We start from the raw sequence: 17904 nt of genomic DNA on the forward strand, positions 1-17904 counted from the left end.
GAGTTCGAAACAGGACGACTGACAACGGGAACAAGTTAGTGGGAACGACATTTATTATAGACGACGAGACAAGAGACCAAGACGAACGAAACGACTACATGGTGATTATTGACGAGTGAGAAAAGAGAGAGAGAGAGATCAAGTCTGAACGGCAAGATAAAGGGCCTGGGTAGCTATGGCAAATATGGGCGCGCAAGTAGCTACACAGGCCAACGGAGCAAAAGGAGACAAAAGGTGCGTACGCAAGTGCATGCAGGCCAGCTAGAAAAGGTACGGGAGGAGGTACCTAACATACCACCCCTCCATGAAAAAAAATCCCGCGTCCTCGCGGAGAGAAAAAAAAGAGAGAAAAAGATTTAAAAAAAAATGACTGATGGAGAAAACACACACACACACAACGCACGGGCCTCACAAAAGTGTGGACTAAAAAATGCACTACAGATCATTACAACCGTCAACGTTCCTGTACTACTCATACTATAGTGTGTACATTGCCAATAACAACGGGCCCAAACGCCCATTCAAAACATGGCCCAAAAAATAACTATTGGAGTTCGACGAGGGACTTGAATTGTATTCTGATGACTAGTATTTTGCACGGCTAATAGAGCCTAGTTACACTTTAATATACGACATAAATAAGAGAGCGTGGCTCACCATGATCGGACCCCTAATATTAATGAAGGACACCCGCGCACACACACACTACAAAAAAATTCACGAAAATAAATTTGACGAAGAAGGAACGCATACAAAAAAAAAAAAAAGAAAGAGAGAAAGGTAGCTGACCTGCATGGCTTGAACGAGAATAGACGAGGTAAGGTTGGCGTAGGAGAGACGAGGTTGATAGAGACGAGACGAGGTTGGCGTAGGAGAGACGAGACTGACATGGACGAGACGAGGTTGACATAGACGAGACGAATGGTGGTTGAGGACGGCTGGGCATGGGATGATCTCAGGGTCGTGGGTCGATCAATAATCGGGCGCCAATGTTGAGTTCGAAACAGGACGACTGACAACGGGAACAAGTTAGTGGGAACGACATTTATTATAGACGACGAGACAAGAGACCAAGACGAACGAAATGACTACATGGTGATTATTGACGAGTGAGAAAAGAGAGAGAGAGAGAGAGATCAAGTCTGAACGGCAAGATAAAGGGCCTGGATAGCTATGGCAAATATGGGCGCGCAAGTAGCTACCCAGGCCAACGGAGCAAAAGGAGACAAAAGGTGCGTACGCAAGTGCATGCAGGCCAGCAGAAGTCAGAGTTTTTCGAATTTGAGATGAGTTGAGTTTTTTGCAGCTCCGGGCTTTTGAGCGGATCTTCGATTGGTTTCAGTGCGGTGCGCGTCATATCGCCAAGCGCGCCATGCAGGGTGGCCACCAATGTTGTCGGTACAATGGCAAAGGCTCCTGTGTTGGCTGTGCTTGTGTCAAGAGTGGAAGGAACTGCCAAAACTGCGGCCCTGCTCAAAATGGAAGGTGCAAGAACCAACCACCCGCGGCGAGCCAACCATCTTCGCAGTGTACGGGTACGGGCGATACGGTAACGGCGGCTGGGCCTCGGGCCAGCGGCAGTGTTGTGAGTACGGTAGTGCAGGGTTTGCAGACCCCGAGGAAGGCAACAACCGCTGAGGAGATTGCCTCAGCTGCGCTCTCCGCGGCGCTGTCGACGACTCCTGTCTCGATATCGAGCTCCCAGCAATTTGCATGGGACACGCTGGAAGGTGACACAGCGAGCAATGCCAATGACTCTGACATCCCCGAGGACGTGGCCTCAGACAGTCAAGCAGCCCAGCTGCTCGCCACATTGGATGCCAGCCAGCGTGAGGATCAAATCGCTGCAGACGCACACGTTTCACTTCCTCCACATGTGGAATCAACAACAGGACCGTTCACACTTGGAACAATGGACAGTCAAGCCACACAAGCTGCCATTCATGCAGCATACGAGGAAGCAGTGCACTTCAGGCCAAACACCTTTGATGTTCCTCATGGAACTACGGGCAGAGCTTTTATCTCCACACTCAGCAGCTATCTGGAATGCTTTGGAGATACAGGTCCATATGAGGGTCAGGCAATCAAAATTGCTTTGGTATTCCAGCAACTGCTCCTACAACAACCCCATGCATCCTCGTCACAGTCATTCTCTAAGCGTCTCCAGGCGCGCCTTGACCTCTGGAATCGTGGTGAGCTTGACGAGCTGCTCAATGAATGCCGCACTATCCAGCACCTCCTGCAAGCACACGCGTCATCCCCGAAAAGCAGGGCCGATGAAGCCAGAGACTTTGCAAACCTCGTGACCAATGGGAAACTGAGGTCCGCCACCCACATGTTGGCAGATGGTGGTCGTGGAGGAGTGCTGGACTTGGATGACTCCATCAATGGAAGCACCGTTCGGGATCTCCTCAAGGCCAAGCACCCGGAGGCGCAGCCTCCTCATGCGGAAGCATTGCTTCAGGGTCAGGCACCCGTGCCTCCCCACCCTGTACGCTTTGAGTCACTCGATCGAGACGCACTACGCAAGGCCGCCCTGCACACCCAAGGAGCTGCCGGTCCCTCCGGGGTGGATGCTGCCTCTTGGCGGCACATGTGTACATCCTTTGCCGATACATCGGACCAACTCTGTGACGCTATGGCCAAGTGTGCTCGTCGTCTCGCTACTACGTACGTGGACCCGGCGTCACTAGATGCCTACACTGCATGCAGGCTGATTCCACTCGACAAATGCCCTGGAGTCAGGCCAATAGGCATCGGGGAAGTCTTGCGGCGCATAGTGGGGAAGGCCATCCTCGAGGTGATCCGCCCCGAAATCATGGAAGCTGCTGGCAGTCTCCAGCTTTGTGCGGGGCAAGATAGCGGCATAGAGGCGGCAATCCATGCGATGTGCGACGTATTTGATGACCCTTCCACTGAAGCCATTCTTCTGGCTGACGCCACACACCCGCGTTTAACTGCCTAAATCGCGAAGTGTGCCTCCGTAACATCCAGAAAAAAGCTAGAAACAGGAGGAGGTACCTAACACTTTGATTTATAATAGGGGTGAAAGTTGGCACTGAGAACCCGAGTTCGAGTACTCTGATTTTCTCCGATCGAATATTCGAGTACTCGAGTATTCTTGATATCCTAAAAATCGCACACCAACGGCCTTAAAAATCACATGATACAACCCTGATTGAACCAATTGGCAGTCCTTTTCTCGGGTGTATTGGTTGGGGGGCATTTGGGCTCTCTCTACTCGTTTACAAGGGTTCACCACACAGTCTGCACATCAATATCTGCTGACTGCTGCTCTGAAATGCAGACTTCTCTGGCAAATCCATGTACCATGTATGAGCGAGTACTCTGATTTATTCCGAGTACGATTATATTTGAAAAATCCAAACGAGTACTCGAATATTCGGTATAATTGTTTCACCCCTAATTTATAATCGATGAGGTACCATATTAGCGGCAAGCAGGTATGCCTAGAACGGCCAACCGGTGTCATTTGACACCTGCACTAAAAAAAAGCCATTATTGCAAGTAGATGGAAACGATTTGAAGAGATTTCGAAGGCGTCATTCATATTGAGTTGCTTGTGTGCCGACCAGGCAAAGGAAAGTTACATGGGCAGGAAAACTTCTGAATACAGGACGAAATAATTATACGATCAACATACAACCGTTGAGTGAGAATCGCAAATTTGGAACAGGTGAACATTAGTACACAGATTACACAAAACATGTGGCGAATGTCCTTGATATTGTTCATTCCCTTTCATTTTCCTGCAAATTGTCCCAGAGGAGCCATCGGAGTCTGACGGAGAACTACATGCAATCTGATGACCATGAAAGCAACATTTCCCACAACATCTTCATCTGATGCATCTTCAAGTGTAGTGACCATTGGCAGGGGTGGATCTGTTCTGTCATATGATGGTGTAACTTTCGGTCACAACAATGGCAACTGGGCACCTGCGAATTCGTAATGTATTGAAGTTTCCGAGCTTCCAGAAACGGACAAGTATTGCGGTTAAATCCAGATGAGGGATTGTCAGAAGCAGGTGCAGGCGTGGTGGAGATCCAGAAATCAATTGTGCCGAGGAAGAAGAATCACAACTCTGCAACCTGGAGATGGTTCACCGCATTATTGCAAGGATGGTGCTGTGTAGGTTATCTTTTACAACTACTGGACGCGCTAATGAGGCTCTTGAAACAAACCTCTTCGTCTCTTCCACTTCAGCCTTAACAGGCAGGCAGCCGCTGGGATGCTTTCTCCAGCTTTATTCGCTGCGAACGTGGAGCATAGGCCCCAACAGTGCAAGGAGCGTGAAGAGCGCAGTGCCAGACGGCAAGAGGGTGCGCTCAGCACAGAGTTTGATGAAAAGCTCAAGGCCCGTGAGATGAATGAGCGCATCACCAGGGTGTATGAGGATAATGGTGAAGCCGCCCGTGTGAGGTCGCTGGGAGGTACAGCGGAAGCTCCCAGTCACAGCGGTGGGCGTAGGCTTTAAATGAAAGTCTTTATATACGATGGAAGGCAGCCACTGGAGCGTTATCTCGACCTGTTCGAGGACATCTGTGTCAAGAATAAGTTCGACGAAAACGAATGGCTGCTGCGATTGCGTATCGCGCTATCGGGTAGCATTGTGAAAAGGAACTGTATTGGCTACAGTACCTATGAGGAAGCAAAGCGAGATTTGCTTGCCTCGCTCGGAAGGACGCCATACAAAGCACGGAAGACTTTGTTTACAGGCAAGCAGCGGTCAGTGAAGTCTTTGAAGCCAGTGAGAGGATCAGATCCAAGGACCACAACGTCGATGCAGTGCATGGCGATATTGGTCGGACACGCGGAGAAGCAGCTGGAGTCTCTGCTAAGGAAAGGAGAAAGGCGATGCTGCACAGCAAGGAAGGACTCAACGGCGAGACTGTGTGGAACACAGATTGTTGTGTGTTGTCTGGTCCAGAGTCTGCCTTGGGTCGAAGCAGTGGACCAGTGACCGTGTCATGTGTCACAGCTCAAATCGACGAGCTCGGAGCAATTGAGTTGGCTGAAGTCGTGATCACTGATATTCCACCATGCCATCCCCGCAGCAGAAGTTGACAAGTTTTGGATGGTAGTCAGAGCCCTGGATCACCTTGTTGCACGACGGTGAGAAGCCCTTTGGTGGGGAGAATATTATGAAACCACAAGTTCTCTAGTGTGAAAGGCCTTCTCGCTGGTGACATTGTGTTCGTTTCAATGCAGTTGCATCTCGACTCCGCTTTACCGCTGATGTTTACGGCGCGGTATACGCTACATGCGCTATGTGCGATTTGCTGTGTGCTCTGTAGTTGTATTTGTATGTGTATGCCTTTCTGATATAGGAGAAGGACAAAATATTACGAGTTATGATTAACATTTTGTCCTTCTCCTTTTTAATTTAATTGGCGCACCATCCGAGTTGAATGTTCTGATATACGCTGTCATTTTCACGCTATAACTAGCTTGTTATCTTAGGGCGCGTTTGGTTGGTACGACCTAGAGCGGGATTTACCAGAACAGCGCGTTTGGTTGGGACTGCACCTGTTTTGGGTCGGCCAGAACATGTTCTGCTTGCACCGGCCTCGAGGCCGGAGCAGACCGAGCAGTTTCACTTTTCCACAGTGAAACCGAGCGGGGACATCGACTTTGGTCCCAAATGCATATGCTTTTGGGTTGGACTCGCCGTACCGGACAAAATGGTGACCCATGCACACTTTGAAGAATGCACCAAGTTTGGCATATTTTTCACAAATATGTGCTCTGTTTTTCGAGTACCATTTGGTTGGCATGAGGCTGCTCCCTGTGCACCAGCTGTTCGATCCTATTCTAGATCGTACCAACCAAACGCTCCCTAAGAGTCCCTTCAAAATAGTTATTAGATTCGATCGGAGTGAAATATACCGTTAAGATTCAATAGTTGTCCTTGTGCCGCGTGGTTGTTCGGTCCATTAGCCATGTCCCCCCCCCCCCCTCCTCCTCCACCACCCTACACAGTGGGGCCATTGTTATTAGGCGTCTGCCTGTTTTGGTTTCTCCACTAGAAATAAAAGAATACTACTACCGTAAAATCCCGCCAGAGCGCCCCGTCCCTCCCATCCGCCCCTCCCCTCGGGCTTCTTGTCAGGGACGTGATTGATTGTATCCTCGTATGACTCTGTCGCAGTCTGTGATGCCGTACTGTACTGCAGACGCGTGCTCAACCCCGTTGGAAATGTACGCAAAAGTGCCCACCCTCTTGACCAGGGATCGCACAAACCCTACGTTTTGTTCGGTCTGTACGACTCCTGGCTCTTGACCTTTGGTCGGTGTACGAGATGCACGAACAGTTTTCGTAGGGTGAGTACTTTTTCATGTAGCACTGAATGCGGCAAGTAGGACTCGCCCATCCGCCCCTCCCCACCTGAAGCGTCGAGGAGATAGGGGCGCTCTGGCGGGATTTTACGGTACTCCTGACACTTTACGAGAATCAGAGAGTTCATAACAGCACCATCCATGTACATGATTGTACCATAGCGGCATCATAATAACGAGAGAGTTTGGAAGCTCAGGGCCCTACACTATGCTTTTTGCCTAGCGAGAGTCAACGTTCTCTTTGCATTCGAGGATAATACGACACGGTCTACCACATTGATGACCTCAGCAAAAAAAAGCATTGGGATGTTATAAATTTTTCATTACTCCAATTTTTTAAAAGACATAACCTGGGATTTGCATTCCCCCGATATACTTCGCATACATACTCATTCTTCTAAGTTGGTTCACGTTATGATCTTGCATTTGAAAGCCCTATTTGAATATTGTGGCCAGCTAGCTGTCTTTGATGGAACGGTGCGGGATGGTGCAGGCATGCCGGCGCCGATGCAGTCCTTGATGGTACGGTACGGGACAGGTACGGGATAGCGGCAGGCATGCCAATGCCACAAACAAACAAACGATCACGGAACGAGAGAGCTTGGAAGCTCAGGGCCCTACGCTATGCTTTTTTGCCTTGATGACCTAGACAAAACAAAAGCATAGGGATGTTATAAATTCTTTAAAAAATTCCTTTTTTTTTAAGACATAACCTGGGATTCGAACCCGCACTATCGCGCCCTGCATGCATCCCCGGTCTTTAAAAAATTCCTTTTTTTTAAGACATAACCTGGGATTCGAACCCGCACTATCGCGCCCTACATGCATTCCCCCATACACTTCGCATTCATACCCATTCTGCCAAGTTGCTTCACGTTCATGATCTTGCATTTGAAAGCCCTATTTGAATATGCATTGTGGCCAGCCGTCTTTGATGGTACGGTACGGTAGGGATAGGTACGGGAGAGGTACGATCGAGGGTAATACGACACCGTCTCCCGTACCGTACCGTACCATCAAACACAGCTGGCCACATACAGCTGCCCGCAATATTCAAATAGGGCTTTCAAACGCAAGATAATAACGTGAAGCAACTTGGAAGAATGGGTATGAATGCGAAGTGTATGGGGGAATGCATGCAGGGCGATAGTGCGGGTTCGAATCCCAGGATACGGTATGCCTGAAAAAATAGGAGAATTGAAAAATTTATAACATCCCTATGATTTTTTGCCGTCAGATACGGGATAGCGCCAGGCGTGACACAAACAAACAAACACACAAACAAACACCAAATTAAAGCTGTGTGGACCCTGGCTAGCGCCAGACGTTACTGAAGTAACGTCTTCTGCATAGCTACGGGAATTAAAGCTATGTGGACCCTGGCTAGCGCTAGACATAAGTGAAGTAACGTCTTTAGCCTAGCTATGGGAATAATGCTTCAAGTTTAGGTCGGTGTGTTTGAACGTCTTTAAGACTTGAAATCTGGACCTTCCATGTACATGATTGTACTATCGCGGCATCACAATAATAATAATTTCAAATGGTCACCACCAGCCAATTAGGACATGTGTCAAAGTATTGAACGTTTTCGTTCCCTTCTTCTCAAAATACTACAGGGAATGATGGAATTACCTTAGAGACTACAACTATAAAGAAAAGAAGTTCAGAGATTCATCACCCCAATTACGTGTAGAAGTGACACACAAAAAATAGATGTGAAGAGTCAAGAAAACAGTATGGAAATCAAATAAGTGACAAAACGTAGTGACAAGAAAAAGAGAGAGAATATCAAGAGATCATGAGATTTTTTCGCACGATGAACAGTGCCTAACAACTGCAAAGGCAACACATTCTCCTTCTGAACACAAAGCTCAGGGTCTAACTTACGTATGTACAAAGCTTTCAACACGGCAAGATGTAACAAAGACCTACCACGCGACCAAACAGAGAATACATCATCGGAATACCACTCACGACAACTAGCACTGCCCGACAGGTGACACTTGATTGCCAATGTCTTGTTTCCCAGGCCCGACAACTTCGTCGTTGTCACCTCCGATCCTGCCGCTTGCCAGTCTCTCCCATTACGCCCTGCATCCCTGCAATTCCGATTGCCTGGGTCAACATCAGTGTGCTGCTCCACGTCCAGTCTGTCCTGCTTCCGTGGTCTACCTCGTTTCTTCACATTAACCGTTGTCACTTCCAGTATTGGTTCTTTTGACTCCTCATCAATTCATCTCCTCAACTGGCTTCTGGTGACCCGTCCGGGGCTCGATTGTTCAGATGTCAGTTTCGGTGGTTTCCGTATCGGTCTCTTCTTCTTGTTGACTGTTGTTCGGGTTGGCTCCAGCCCTGCGCCCGACAAAGAGGAGGAGGGGTCGGCAAGCGTATTCAAAGCAGAGTTGGACGAGTCCACCTCAGACACAGGCTGCACTGGACACTTCGGCAGACGACCACGCCGAGGGCGAGAACCACGTGCAGCTACAAGGACAAGATTCAACGGTACACGTTGACGAATCCGTGCGCCCAGGTGCTGAAAGGTTCTACCTATGTACAAATTTTCACAATTTCGGCACTGAAAGAAATATAATTTTGCTTAGGGTAGGTAGAACGTCCTTCTTCACGCTGAATGCACGGGTCGTCCCAAAGATGACATACAAGTTGACACACGGATGAGAGGAGCAAACAGTATTCCGCACCTCCTTCTCCATGCGCGAAGAACTGGCACCAACCCACGGCAAACGTAGTACCACAGGGCATCTCTCCGGTCCAAAAGTAATCGTCTTTTCCAAGGTCGGTTTCTGGTTGATGAGTTTCATTAAAAGTGTCTTTGGATAGCCATTCTTTGTCATTATCGTTAAGAGTCGTTCTAGTTCCTCGTCCAACAGATGAGGGGAACATATCCTATGTGCACGGTAGACAAGGGCCTTGACGAGGTGTGTTTTGGACTTGGTTGGAGTAAAACTTGACATTGGGATATACAAGCCTGTGAAAGTTGGCTTTCTATAAATGGTCGTGTCCATGTTGTGCGTATTCATGTTACGAGAAATCCTACCATCCAGGAAAAAAAGGGTACCATTATTTTCACCATCTGATGTGAATTTTAATGCTGGATGTAAGGAGTTGAGAGTTTCCATAAACCTATCCCAGGTTTCTTTATCGTCGTCGTGACAATGCACATCGTCAACAAAACGACAGTACATTGATGGCCAAAGTGAAGGGTCGATAGACGACTCGCAGAAGCCAAAAAATATATTCGCCAAGACTGGTCCCAAAGGCGGTCCCATGGCGACTCCATCAGTCTGTTTGTACATTATAATATTGTCGAATGAAAACTCCACACCAGACGTGACCATCAACATAAGTTTCACGAACTCCGTTTCATTCAAATTTAAAAATACGGACTGGTGAGGACGCACGTACAACGACAACAGAAGTGACAACAACAGTCAATATTTGAAAACGTGGTAGACCGCGAAAACGAACCTCAATATCGGACACCGGACAAGTTGGAGTAAGAAAGCTCAATAGAAATCCGCAATGGAGGAGACGTAGCTGAAAGGACACTGGGCATCGCGCACACAACAGCTAGTGTCAGGAAACGTAGAAGGCCGCGGAAACGCAAAGAGACGGATAGTGGTGATGCCGCGAAGAGGCGAGATGACGGGACATTGGAGGAGACAACACCCAACGGAGCTAAGAATCGCATTTCGTCAATCAAGCAACATCTGTCAGCCCGTACCAATTGTCGTGAGTTGCACAGTGATAATGTTTTCTCAATATTGTCACATGGTAGATGTGCGTTGCATTTGGCTGTGTTAGAAGCTTTGTATATCCGTAAGTTAGATCCTGAAATTTGCGTACAGAAAAAATGTGTTGTCGCTACAATTGTTTGGTGTTACTCCTCGTCGAGGTGTTAACAATGTAACTTATTTTCTCACTATGTTGTTGTCACTATTATTATTTTCCTTCGAGTTTTGTGTCGTGCTGAACTTGATAATTTTCCACCTTGTCACGAGTGTTGTCATCTCATTATCTTTATGCTATATAAGTTTTAGTCTTTCCAACTTGAGCCATTCCCTGTATAATCCTTGGTGAGAAGGAACCGAAAACGTTCGGATACTTTGACAAGTGCCTTATTGTGACTAGATGTGTGTTTGCGTGGATACTTGCGACCCAAAACTTACCATTGTTTTTAAAGTATTATCCGCCTCCGACCTCTTTTAAAAAGCGTTGCACCGCGAAGGCAAACTTGGACACTGGGCCTCCTTTGCTCAGTGTCTTGTAGCAGCGTGTTCACAAACCGAGAGTTAAATTCCAGTTACATCTACTAGTGCTTTAGGCTCTTTATTTTTATTTTTATAGTACATGTACCTTTACCTGTTGGTAGTACAATCGTTGCTAGTTTATAAATGTATGCACGTTCCGTCCTGTTAGTTGTCTTGACGGATACAGGACTCGCAACACTACTGTACTCACTAGTATTAGCAGTAGTAAGTAATAGGGTCTTGAGCTCTGCAGCGTATGTGAAGCTCCCATGCTGCGTGCTTGTACAGCTGCGATACACCTGGGCTACACTGGTGGAAGTACAGACCCCTTGCCAGTCTTTGTCCACGCTGATGCACGTAACAGCGACTGTTGCCCTCTTATATTTTTTATCGCCATGACACTGTTTCAATTACCTCAAACAACGCCTCCCAATCACCCATATTGATCTATTGAATGACGTTCTTGCCCTCCGTGGTCGCCTCAATACAGCTATATTCAGTGTCAGGTTACTCCGTGACTGCCAACACTACTCTGTTGCACCTAAGTATTTGCAGAAACGAGTGCAGAAACTAAAGCTTTATGATTCCATCTCTATCGAGAAAGTACTTTTTCAGGATGATCTTAACAAGGCAATGAGCCAACTTCACAATGCACGATCGAGGATTGTGTCTTCGTATCAGAAAGTACGAAGACTTCTCAATACCTTCGATTTTGTTAGATTTTCTTGGCTAATATCGCAATGTGACTGTATTGTGTCTTCGTGCTTTCTGATACGAAGACACAAACCTCGATCGTGCATTGTGAAGTAAGTGGTCAATAATATACTGCGTTATTCCCATAGCTATGCAGAAGACGTTACTTCAGTATCGTCTGGCGCTAGCCAGGGTCCACACAGCTTTAATTTGGTATTTGTGTGTTTGTTTGTGTGTTTGATTGTTTGTGTCACGCCTGGCGCTATCCGTATCTGACGGCAAAAAAGCATAGGATGCTATAAAATTTTCAATTCTCCTATTTTTTTTTCAGGCATATCCTGGGATTCGAACCCGCACTATCGCCCTACATGCATTCCCCCATACACTTCCCATTCATACCCACTCTTCCAAGTTGCTTCACGTTATTATCTTGCGTTTGAAAGCCCTATTTGAATATTGCGGGCAGCTGTATGTGGCCAGCTGTGTTTGATGGTACGGTACGGTACGGGAGACGGTGTCGTATTACCCTCGATCGTACCTGTCCCGTACCTATCCCCTACCGTACCGTGCCATCAAAGACGGCTGGCCACAATGCATATTCAAATAGGGCTTTCAAATGCAAGACCACAATGTGAAACAACTTGGAATAATTAGTATGTATGCGAAGTGTATCGGGGGATGCATGCAGGGCGCGCGATAGTGCGGGTTCGAATCCCAGGTTATGTCTAAAAAAAAGGATTTTTTTAAAGAATTTATAACATCCCTATGCTTTTTTTTTGTCTAGGTCATCCAGGCAAAAAAAGCATAGCGTAGGGCCCTGAGCTTCCAAGCTCTCTCGTTAATTCAGTTATTCATGTTGGTGGGTAACAGTGCTTTTATGCATAGCAACACCACCAGCCAAACTCTTGCATTCTGTTTCAGTAATCAAATTTGGCCAATGCCCACGATGGAAGGGATGACTTACCCAAAGGCGAATCAGGGTTGTAATTCCATAGTTTTCGAGGGGAGCCGCCGGAAGCATATACAGCTGTAATACCTTTACACAGCAGGATTGGAGTATAGTCACAAATGACAGAATAATATAAAAATGTGAAAAGCAACATATCTTCCGATCTTGAAAATTCAAACCACAAAGCGGCTTTAGTCTTTCTCAACCTGTCAACTAACAAACAGTAAGATAAAGTCGTTGCAGCTTGAAGGAATATTCAACACATCAGAGTATAAAGCAGAACACCTGTGGACAGGATGGACAGAAACGGGCGTTGCCTACAGAGCTGTCACCTGACAGCAGTGTCAATCATCTACATGAGCACAATTATCTCCCTTTTATTCCCGCCGGCAGATGAATTTTGTAACAAGAAATGATGACATATCAGCACAGGAAGTATAATGTAAAAACGGATAGCCCCGAAAGGAATTAGTATCCCTGTCCATTGCATTACATCTGGGGAAAATGTGACAAACCCTGTAAGGCTTCCTTTTCACTACTAACACCAGTAAATTTGCATCCCACCTTGATTTTCAGTAACCCGAACTTCATGATGTTCTCACTAATGTACGTAGCACAAAAGGCAGTATCCCTTAGAGGGTGAGGATGTACAGAGGAATGTGGGTTGAATACTACTTATCCATGCCGGTTCCTTTTTTCTTCTCCTCCCCTTCTCCCTTCCTTGCCGTGGTTGGCTAACACCCTCTCTCTTTGTATTGGCCGGTGTTCTGAGAACTTCTCACTGTGCTATGAGATGCTGTAATAAATAAAATAAATAAAATAAGCCTTATGGCAGTTGTGCAGATCCACGAAATCCGGTAGAATCCCGTAGACCCGGTTGGGTTTTGAATGTGCAGGAACCTATTGTGTTTTCTGCTATTTCCACTAAGAAATGGGGCCTGAAGGCATTTCATATGAAAACCTTTTTCTGACAAAGATCTACCTAGTCATTAGCTCTACCCAATGTGAAGAAGTTGGAAAAGCGGTTGCTTGCCATTAAATTATGAGTCTAAAATAGGTCAAATGCGCATGCCTAGCACACAATGAACACCCTACTAGTCTACGGAATTCTACGGGATTGCGTGGATCTGTACAGCTGACATAAGGTCTATTGGGTGCTAAGACTTGCGGCTACTTGAAAGCACAAAACTGCTCTACAGTCCATTCAGAAAAAGATGGACTTCTAGCTTTTGGCCATAAATGGGTCAAACTTTGAGTTTTTTTAGAATTTTTTTTGCAATCCCCTTTAGAATCCTCTTCCAATTATGTTTCTGAAGTCTATTTGTCCAAAAAGCAAGCCATAACAAGAATAGGATATCGGCCAGGTTTTGCCCCAGAAGCATTGAATTGGAAAAAACCATCAAAATCCAGGCCGTTTGACCCTGCCTGCAACAGTGCATTGTGGGGTTCGAACCCCAGTTCAGGTACCCTTTTTCAAAGTTCAAATTTCGCAGAACTGCACTGCACTACTGTGTACAATGAAATCACGAAAAATCGCCAAATACGGGAGCTCGCCAGAGCCAGAGCCCATCTTTTTCTGAATGGACTGTAAAGTGGCTGAAATAGGGAATGTGCATCAAAGATGGTCATCCGTTAAGGGGGCAGCCTACCCATAAATTTCATATGGCATTCAATTGACCGTAACTTTGGTGTTTCTCAATGGATTTGAGTGAAATTTTGACCACACACTCCTGCCACTATGCTGGCCCTCAGGACATGATTTACAAGTTCTTGCGCCTCACTGACAGGCTTTCCAGGCCGGAAAAACTCAAATTTCCGGCATAGTGCCACGGTGTGCGAGCCACCCAGGAGCCAAACAAATGCATTTACCTCAAGTACAATTTTTTCACATTTTCGTGCTCATTCTGTTCGTGCGCAGGACTCAAACCTAGAACAAGTCCAGAAGCAGCCATGGGTGATGGGGTAGGGCCCCTCAACGAGGCCCTGGAATCTGTCACAACGGAACGAGTGGGCGTTCTCTCACACACTTCCACAGACCCAAGTCAATTTTTGAATTGTTTTAGGTTTAGCACGTGCTACGAGGTCGTACCTTTGATACAACATCCAGTGCTGGGACTTCCACAGCAAGCCATTTCCACAGCGCTGCACACCAAATCCAGGATACCCTCAGAAACTGGCAAAGACTACCACTCACGTTTCACTACTGCCTAGTACTGAATCCTACCTGACTTCTTTACACGACTCAAACTTGCCAAAGTCACTAAATCAACGTCAACTACAATAATCAAGCCACATATCTGCAACGTCACGAGGGTGCTGGCAAAAGTCCTGCTGCACGGCGGCGGGCTTCGCCCCGCCGCCGTGCAGCCCAATACGTGGCTCAAAAACCTGATTTTTTGGATTTGGAGCAAAATTCTGCACACTTTCACGTGTTTCCATGATACGACAAGTTGCGCACGGTCTGCTCACATTCAAATACAGTGCTGCCAACAAATGACAGCGTGCAACAAAAAATCTTTCCTTGCAAGGGCACATTTTGGGCCATAACTCTTGAACGGCCGGTCAGATCGGGACACACTTTTCAGAGAATTTGCAGCTATTCATGCTCTTTCAACTGACGTAGCAATCAATATGAATTTACAAATTCCCCCCCCCCCCCTTACTTTGCAGGTAGAACCAAGAGTACATAACCCCCCAGAGTGAGCAATGCCGTTCCAGCTCTGCATAGGGTCTTCATCGAGCGGAATCGGATCTTCTGATGTCATGCGTACACTCCATACCAGCGCAAGGCCGGTCTCAAGGCAGGACACCGTTGTTGTTGATCCAAGAGTACCCGCGACTCCCCGGGTTCCCCTCAGATGTGTACAGTATTATGACGCAAAGATCCTAATATGCTCGGCCAAGACCCTATGCAGGGCTGGATCAGGCGTTGCACACTCTGGGGGGTTATGTACTCTTGGTAGAACCCATTCTAGTACTTTTATCAGCATAATCTTATAAAGTTGACGACCTTTTATGCAGAGCTGGTATCAAGATGTGTACAGTAGGGGTGAAACGAGTATCTATTTTGACCAACCGATCACTCATTCATAATATTCGATCGAGTATCCGATTATTTCGAGTATTTTATCGAAATTCAAAAGCGCTAGATTTGTGAGTTCTCGACCAATTCGAAAGAAATTATCTGTGAACATAGAACAAAAGTCGCCAACGTCTTGTACAGAGTGTAAAGTAACGACTTTCACCAGTACTTTCATTATCTCAAAACAAAATAACGTTACTTGCCGTGGTGATCGCATCGTCCAAGTCATATAATACTGACTCAAAGGCACGAATAATGCGTGCATACCAGTCGATGAGCAGTACAACAGGAGTTTTTGAAAAATAGAATGCCAGTACCAAAAAAAAAAAAAAAAAAAAAAAACGATCTAGTGCAAAATTTCGAATACTCGCTCGTTTGAGATTTTCGAACGAATACTCGAATATTCGAACTAATCGTTTCACCCCTAGTGTACTGTTGTAATGGATCTGCTCCGCGAAACCAAATGAAGGGATTATGGTTACTTGTTTCTGATATTCCTTCTGACAGTTGTTTCGCTTACCAAAGCTTGTCAGAGAAAGCGATACTGAATAAAATTGGATATGGATTTCGTCTATTCTACATTTGAATAAAATATTCTTGCATTAGGGGTCGTCGCAAAAGTTTTCTGTCGTCCTTGAAACGAACATCGTTCATTTCGTACTCGGACCCCCTCCCCTCCCTCTGAAACGAACACAGCTTGCTATGCTGGACGACGAAAATCGCATGCATGTGCATGTCATATGTACAGTGTCGGTCGACTTGCGATTTTGGCTCGCACCCCCTGCCCCCCAAATGAATCATGTTCGTTTCAGGGACGACAAAAAACTTTTGCGACGACCCCTTATTGAATTGAAACTCGGGTATTGAGCCAATCATAAAAGTAGAAAGGAAAAGGACATAATGGAAAGGAGTAAAGAGTAACCCTAACTCTCTAGTTACAGTGGTGGAGAGTTACTCTTTTAACTCGTTTCCATACGTCCTTTTCCTTTCTACTATTATTGAATTGCCTAATGGTTTCGTCCTCGGTTCTACAGTTTCTACCGGTACTTGATTTACAGGCAGCTGTGACGTTGCATCTATTTGACGTGTACCGGTTTAGCCCCGAGTTCTCCTGAACCACCTTGAAGACCTTTTTTTGTTTCCCACATCGTTAAGTTAAAACTCCAAGTTACAATGGAATTACAAGACTTCCTTTCCAGCATTCACCAGCTGTATTAGGGTGGAACACAGCGCCCCAGCCATTATTCAAGACTGGCCACAATTACAAAAAAATCTAACGACAGTTAGTCAACGAGTTTCATCCCTTGTAAAAAAAATTAAATCAATGTTAGTCTAGGCACAATCTTGTCTGCATACTCGTACTCACAGAGTGAAAGAAGTAGCACGACCTCCATGTTTCTAGCTTGCACACGCACACGAGCCCTTGTTCGAAAGTCTGCAGATACCATCTCGGGGTGAACGTTTCTAGCTCCCTCTTGGACGTTACTCAAATGAAAAGAGGAGGACTGAAGCGCGAAATTGACTATTTACAACAGAAGTCTTCCATCCCTAGTGTTCTACCAAGAGTAGTCATCGGCGGATAATGCCGGCATAATTTTGAGCATAATCACGGCTTTCTGAAAAATAGCATTGCCAAGCATAATTTAGTTGATCCTTCAGCATAACTGCTGCATAAAACCGCTAGGGCCTCAAAGGTCAAAAGTTCACCGTCCAGAGTCCGTTGTTTGTTACAAGGGCAAGGGAATCCTCCTATAAATAGATCTACACCCGGGACTCGGCAGGGAGTCGTACCATACCACGGTATATATCTGGCACGGCTCCGTGAAAGGGCCTGATCTACACTGTAAATGTAACAGATGTCTAATGTTTAGGGCGTCAAAGGTCAAAAGTTCACCTTCCAGAGTTCTATTATTTCTATACATAATTATGCTTGTATTGATGTTGCAGTGGCTACATGTATTTGTATTTTTCTATATTTAAAGGGGAAGTTCACCCTAAAATCAAAATTTCACAGTTTGTAGATTTCGAGGCGCTGAGTTCGGTGGTGAAGGTCCCATCGCCGTGCGATACGCCGTTCTGGAGATATTTGAATTTGAAATTTATCATGACGTCATGCAAAATGACGTCATGCGGCCGGCGCACACCCCCTCCACACCCTGTGACGTCAAAGAGATACAGGTTCCCGGTCTGCTTGCTTTTCAGTGAGCGAGAAAGAGTGGCGTTTGTGGAGTTTCTTTCTTGCGACCTGAACAGTTTCAACCACGATGACGGTTTGCTGTGCTGTCGGCTGCTCTAACCAGTCTGGCAAGCCCCCTGGGACCACGGTGCATCGTATTCCGCGGGATAAAGCTCTCCGAGCGGAATGGGTTGCAGCGATTCACCGCGAGAATTTGCCACCTAAGTTTGAGGAGAGCTGTGCAATTTGTTCGGCACATTTTGAGGAGATGCCTTCCAGAGGAACTTGCACGGAGAGATGGGCAAAACGTGCCGCCGAAAGCTGAAAGCAGACGCTGTGCCATCGATTTTCCCGGACAGGCGTCCCCCAGCGAAGC

General features: G+C 46.5%; 1 protein-coding gene across 2 annotated transcripts in view; it reads right to left on the bottom strand.

Moving 5' to 3' along the window:
- Nucleotides 1-17256, bottom strand: part of LOC135818392 (carbonic anhydrase 1-like) — a 199853-nt gene extending 182597 nt beyond the window's left edge. For both annotated transcript variants that reach the window (XM_065331750.1, XM_065331752.1), the window contains exons 1-2: nt 16719-17256; nt 12286-12357 (exon numbers count right to left, since the gene is read on the bottom strand). In XM_065331750.1, the coding sequence (XP_065187822.1) occupies nt 12286-12357; nt 16719-16800 (154 nt within the window). In that variant the 5' untranslated portion in view covers nt 16801-17256. The remainder of the gene's footprint in view (nt 1-12285; nt 12358-16718) is intronic.
- Nucleotides 17257-17904: the final 648 nt, after the last annotated feature.

The sequence above is a fragment of the Sycon ciliatum genome, chromosome 5 (genome assembly GCF_964019385.1).
Source record: "Sycon ciliatum chromosome 5, ocSycCili1.1, whole genome shotgun sequence".
NCBI lineage: Eukaryota > Metazoa > Porifera > Calcarea > Leucosolenida > Sycettidae > Sycon > Sycon ciliatum.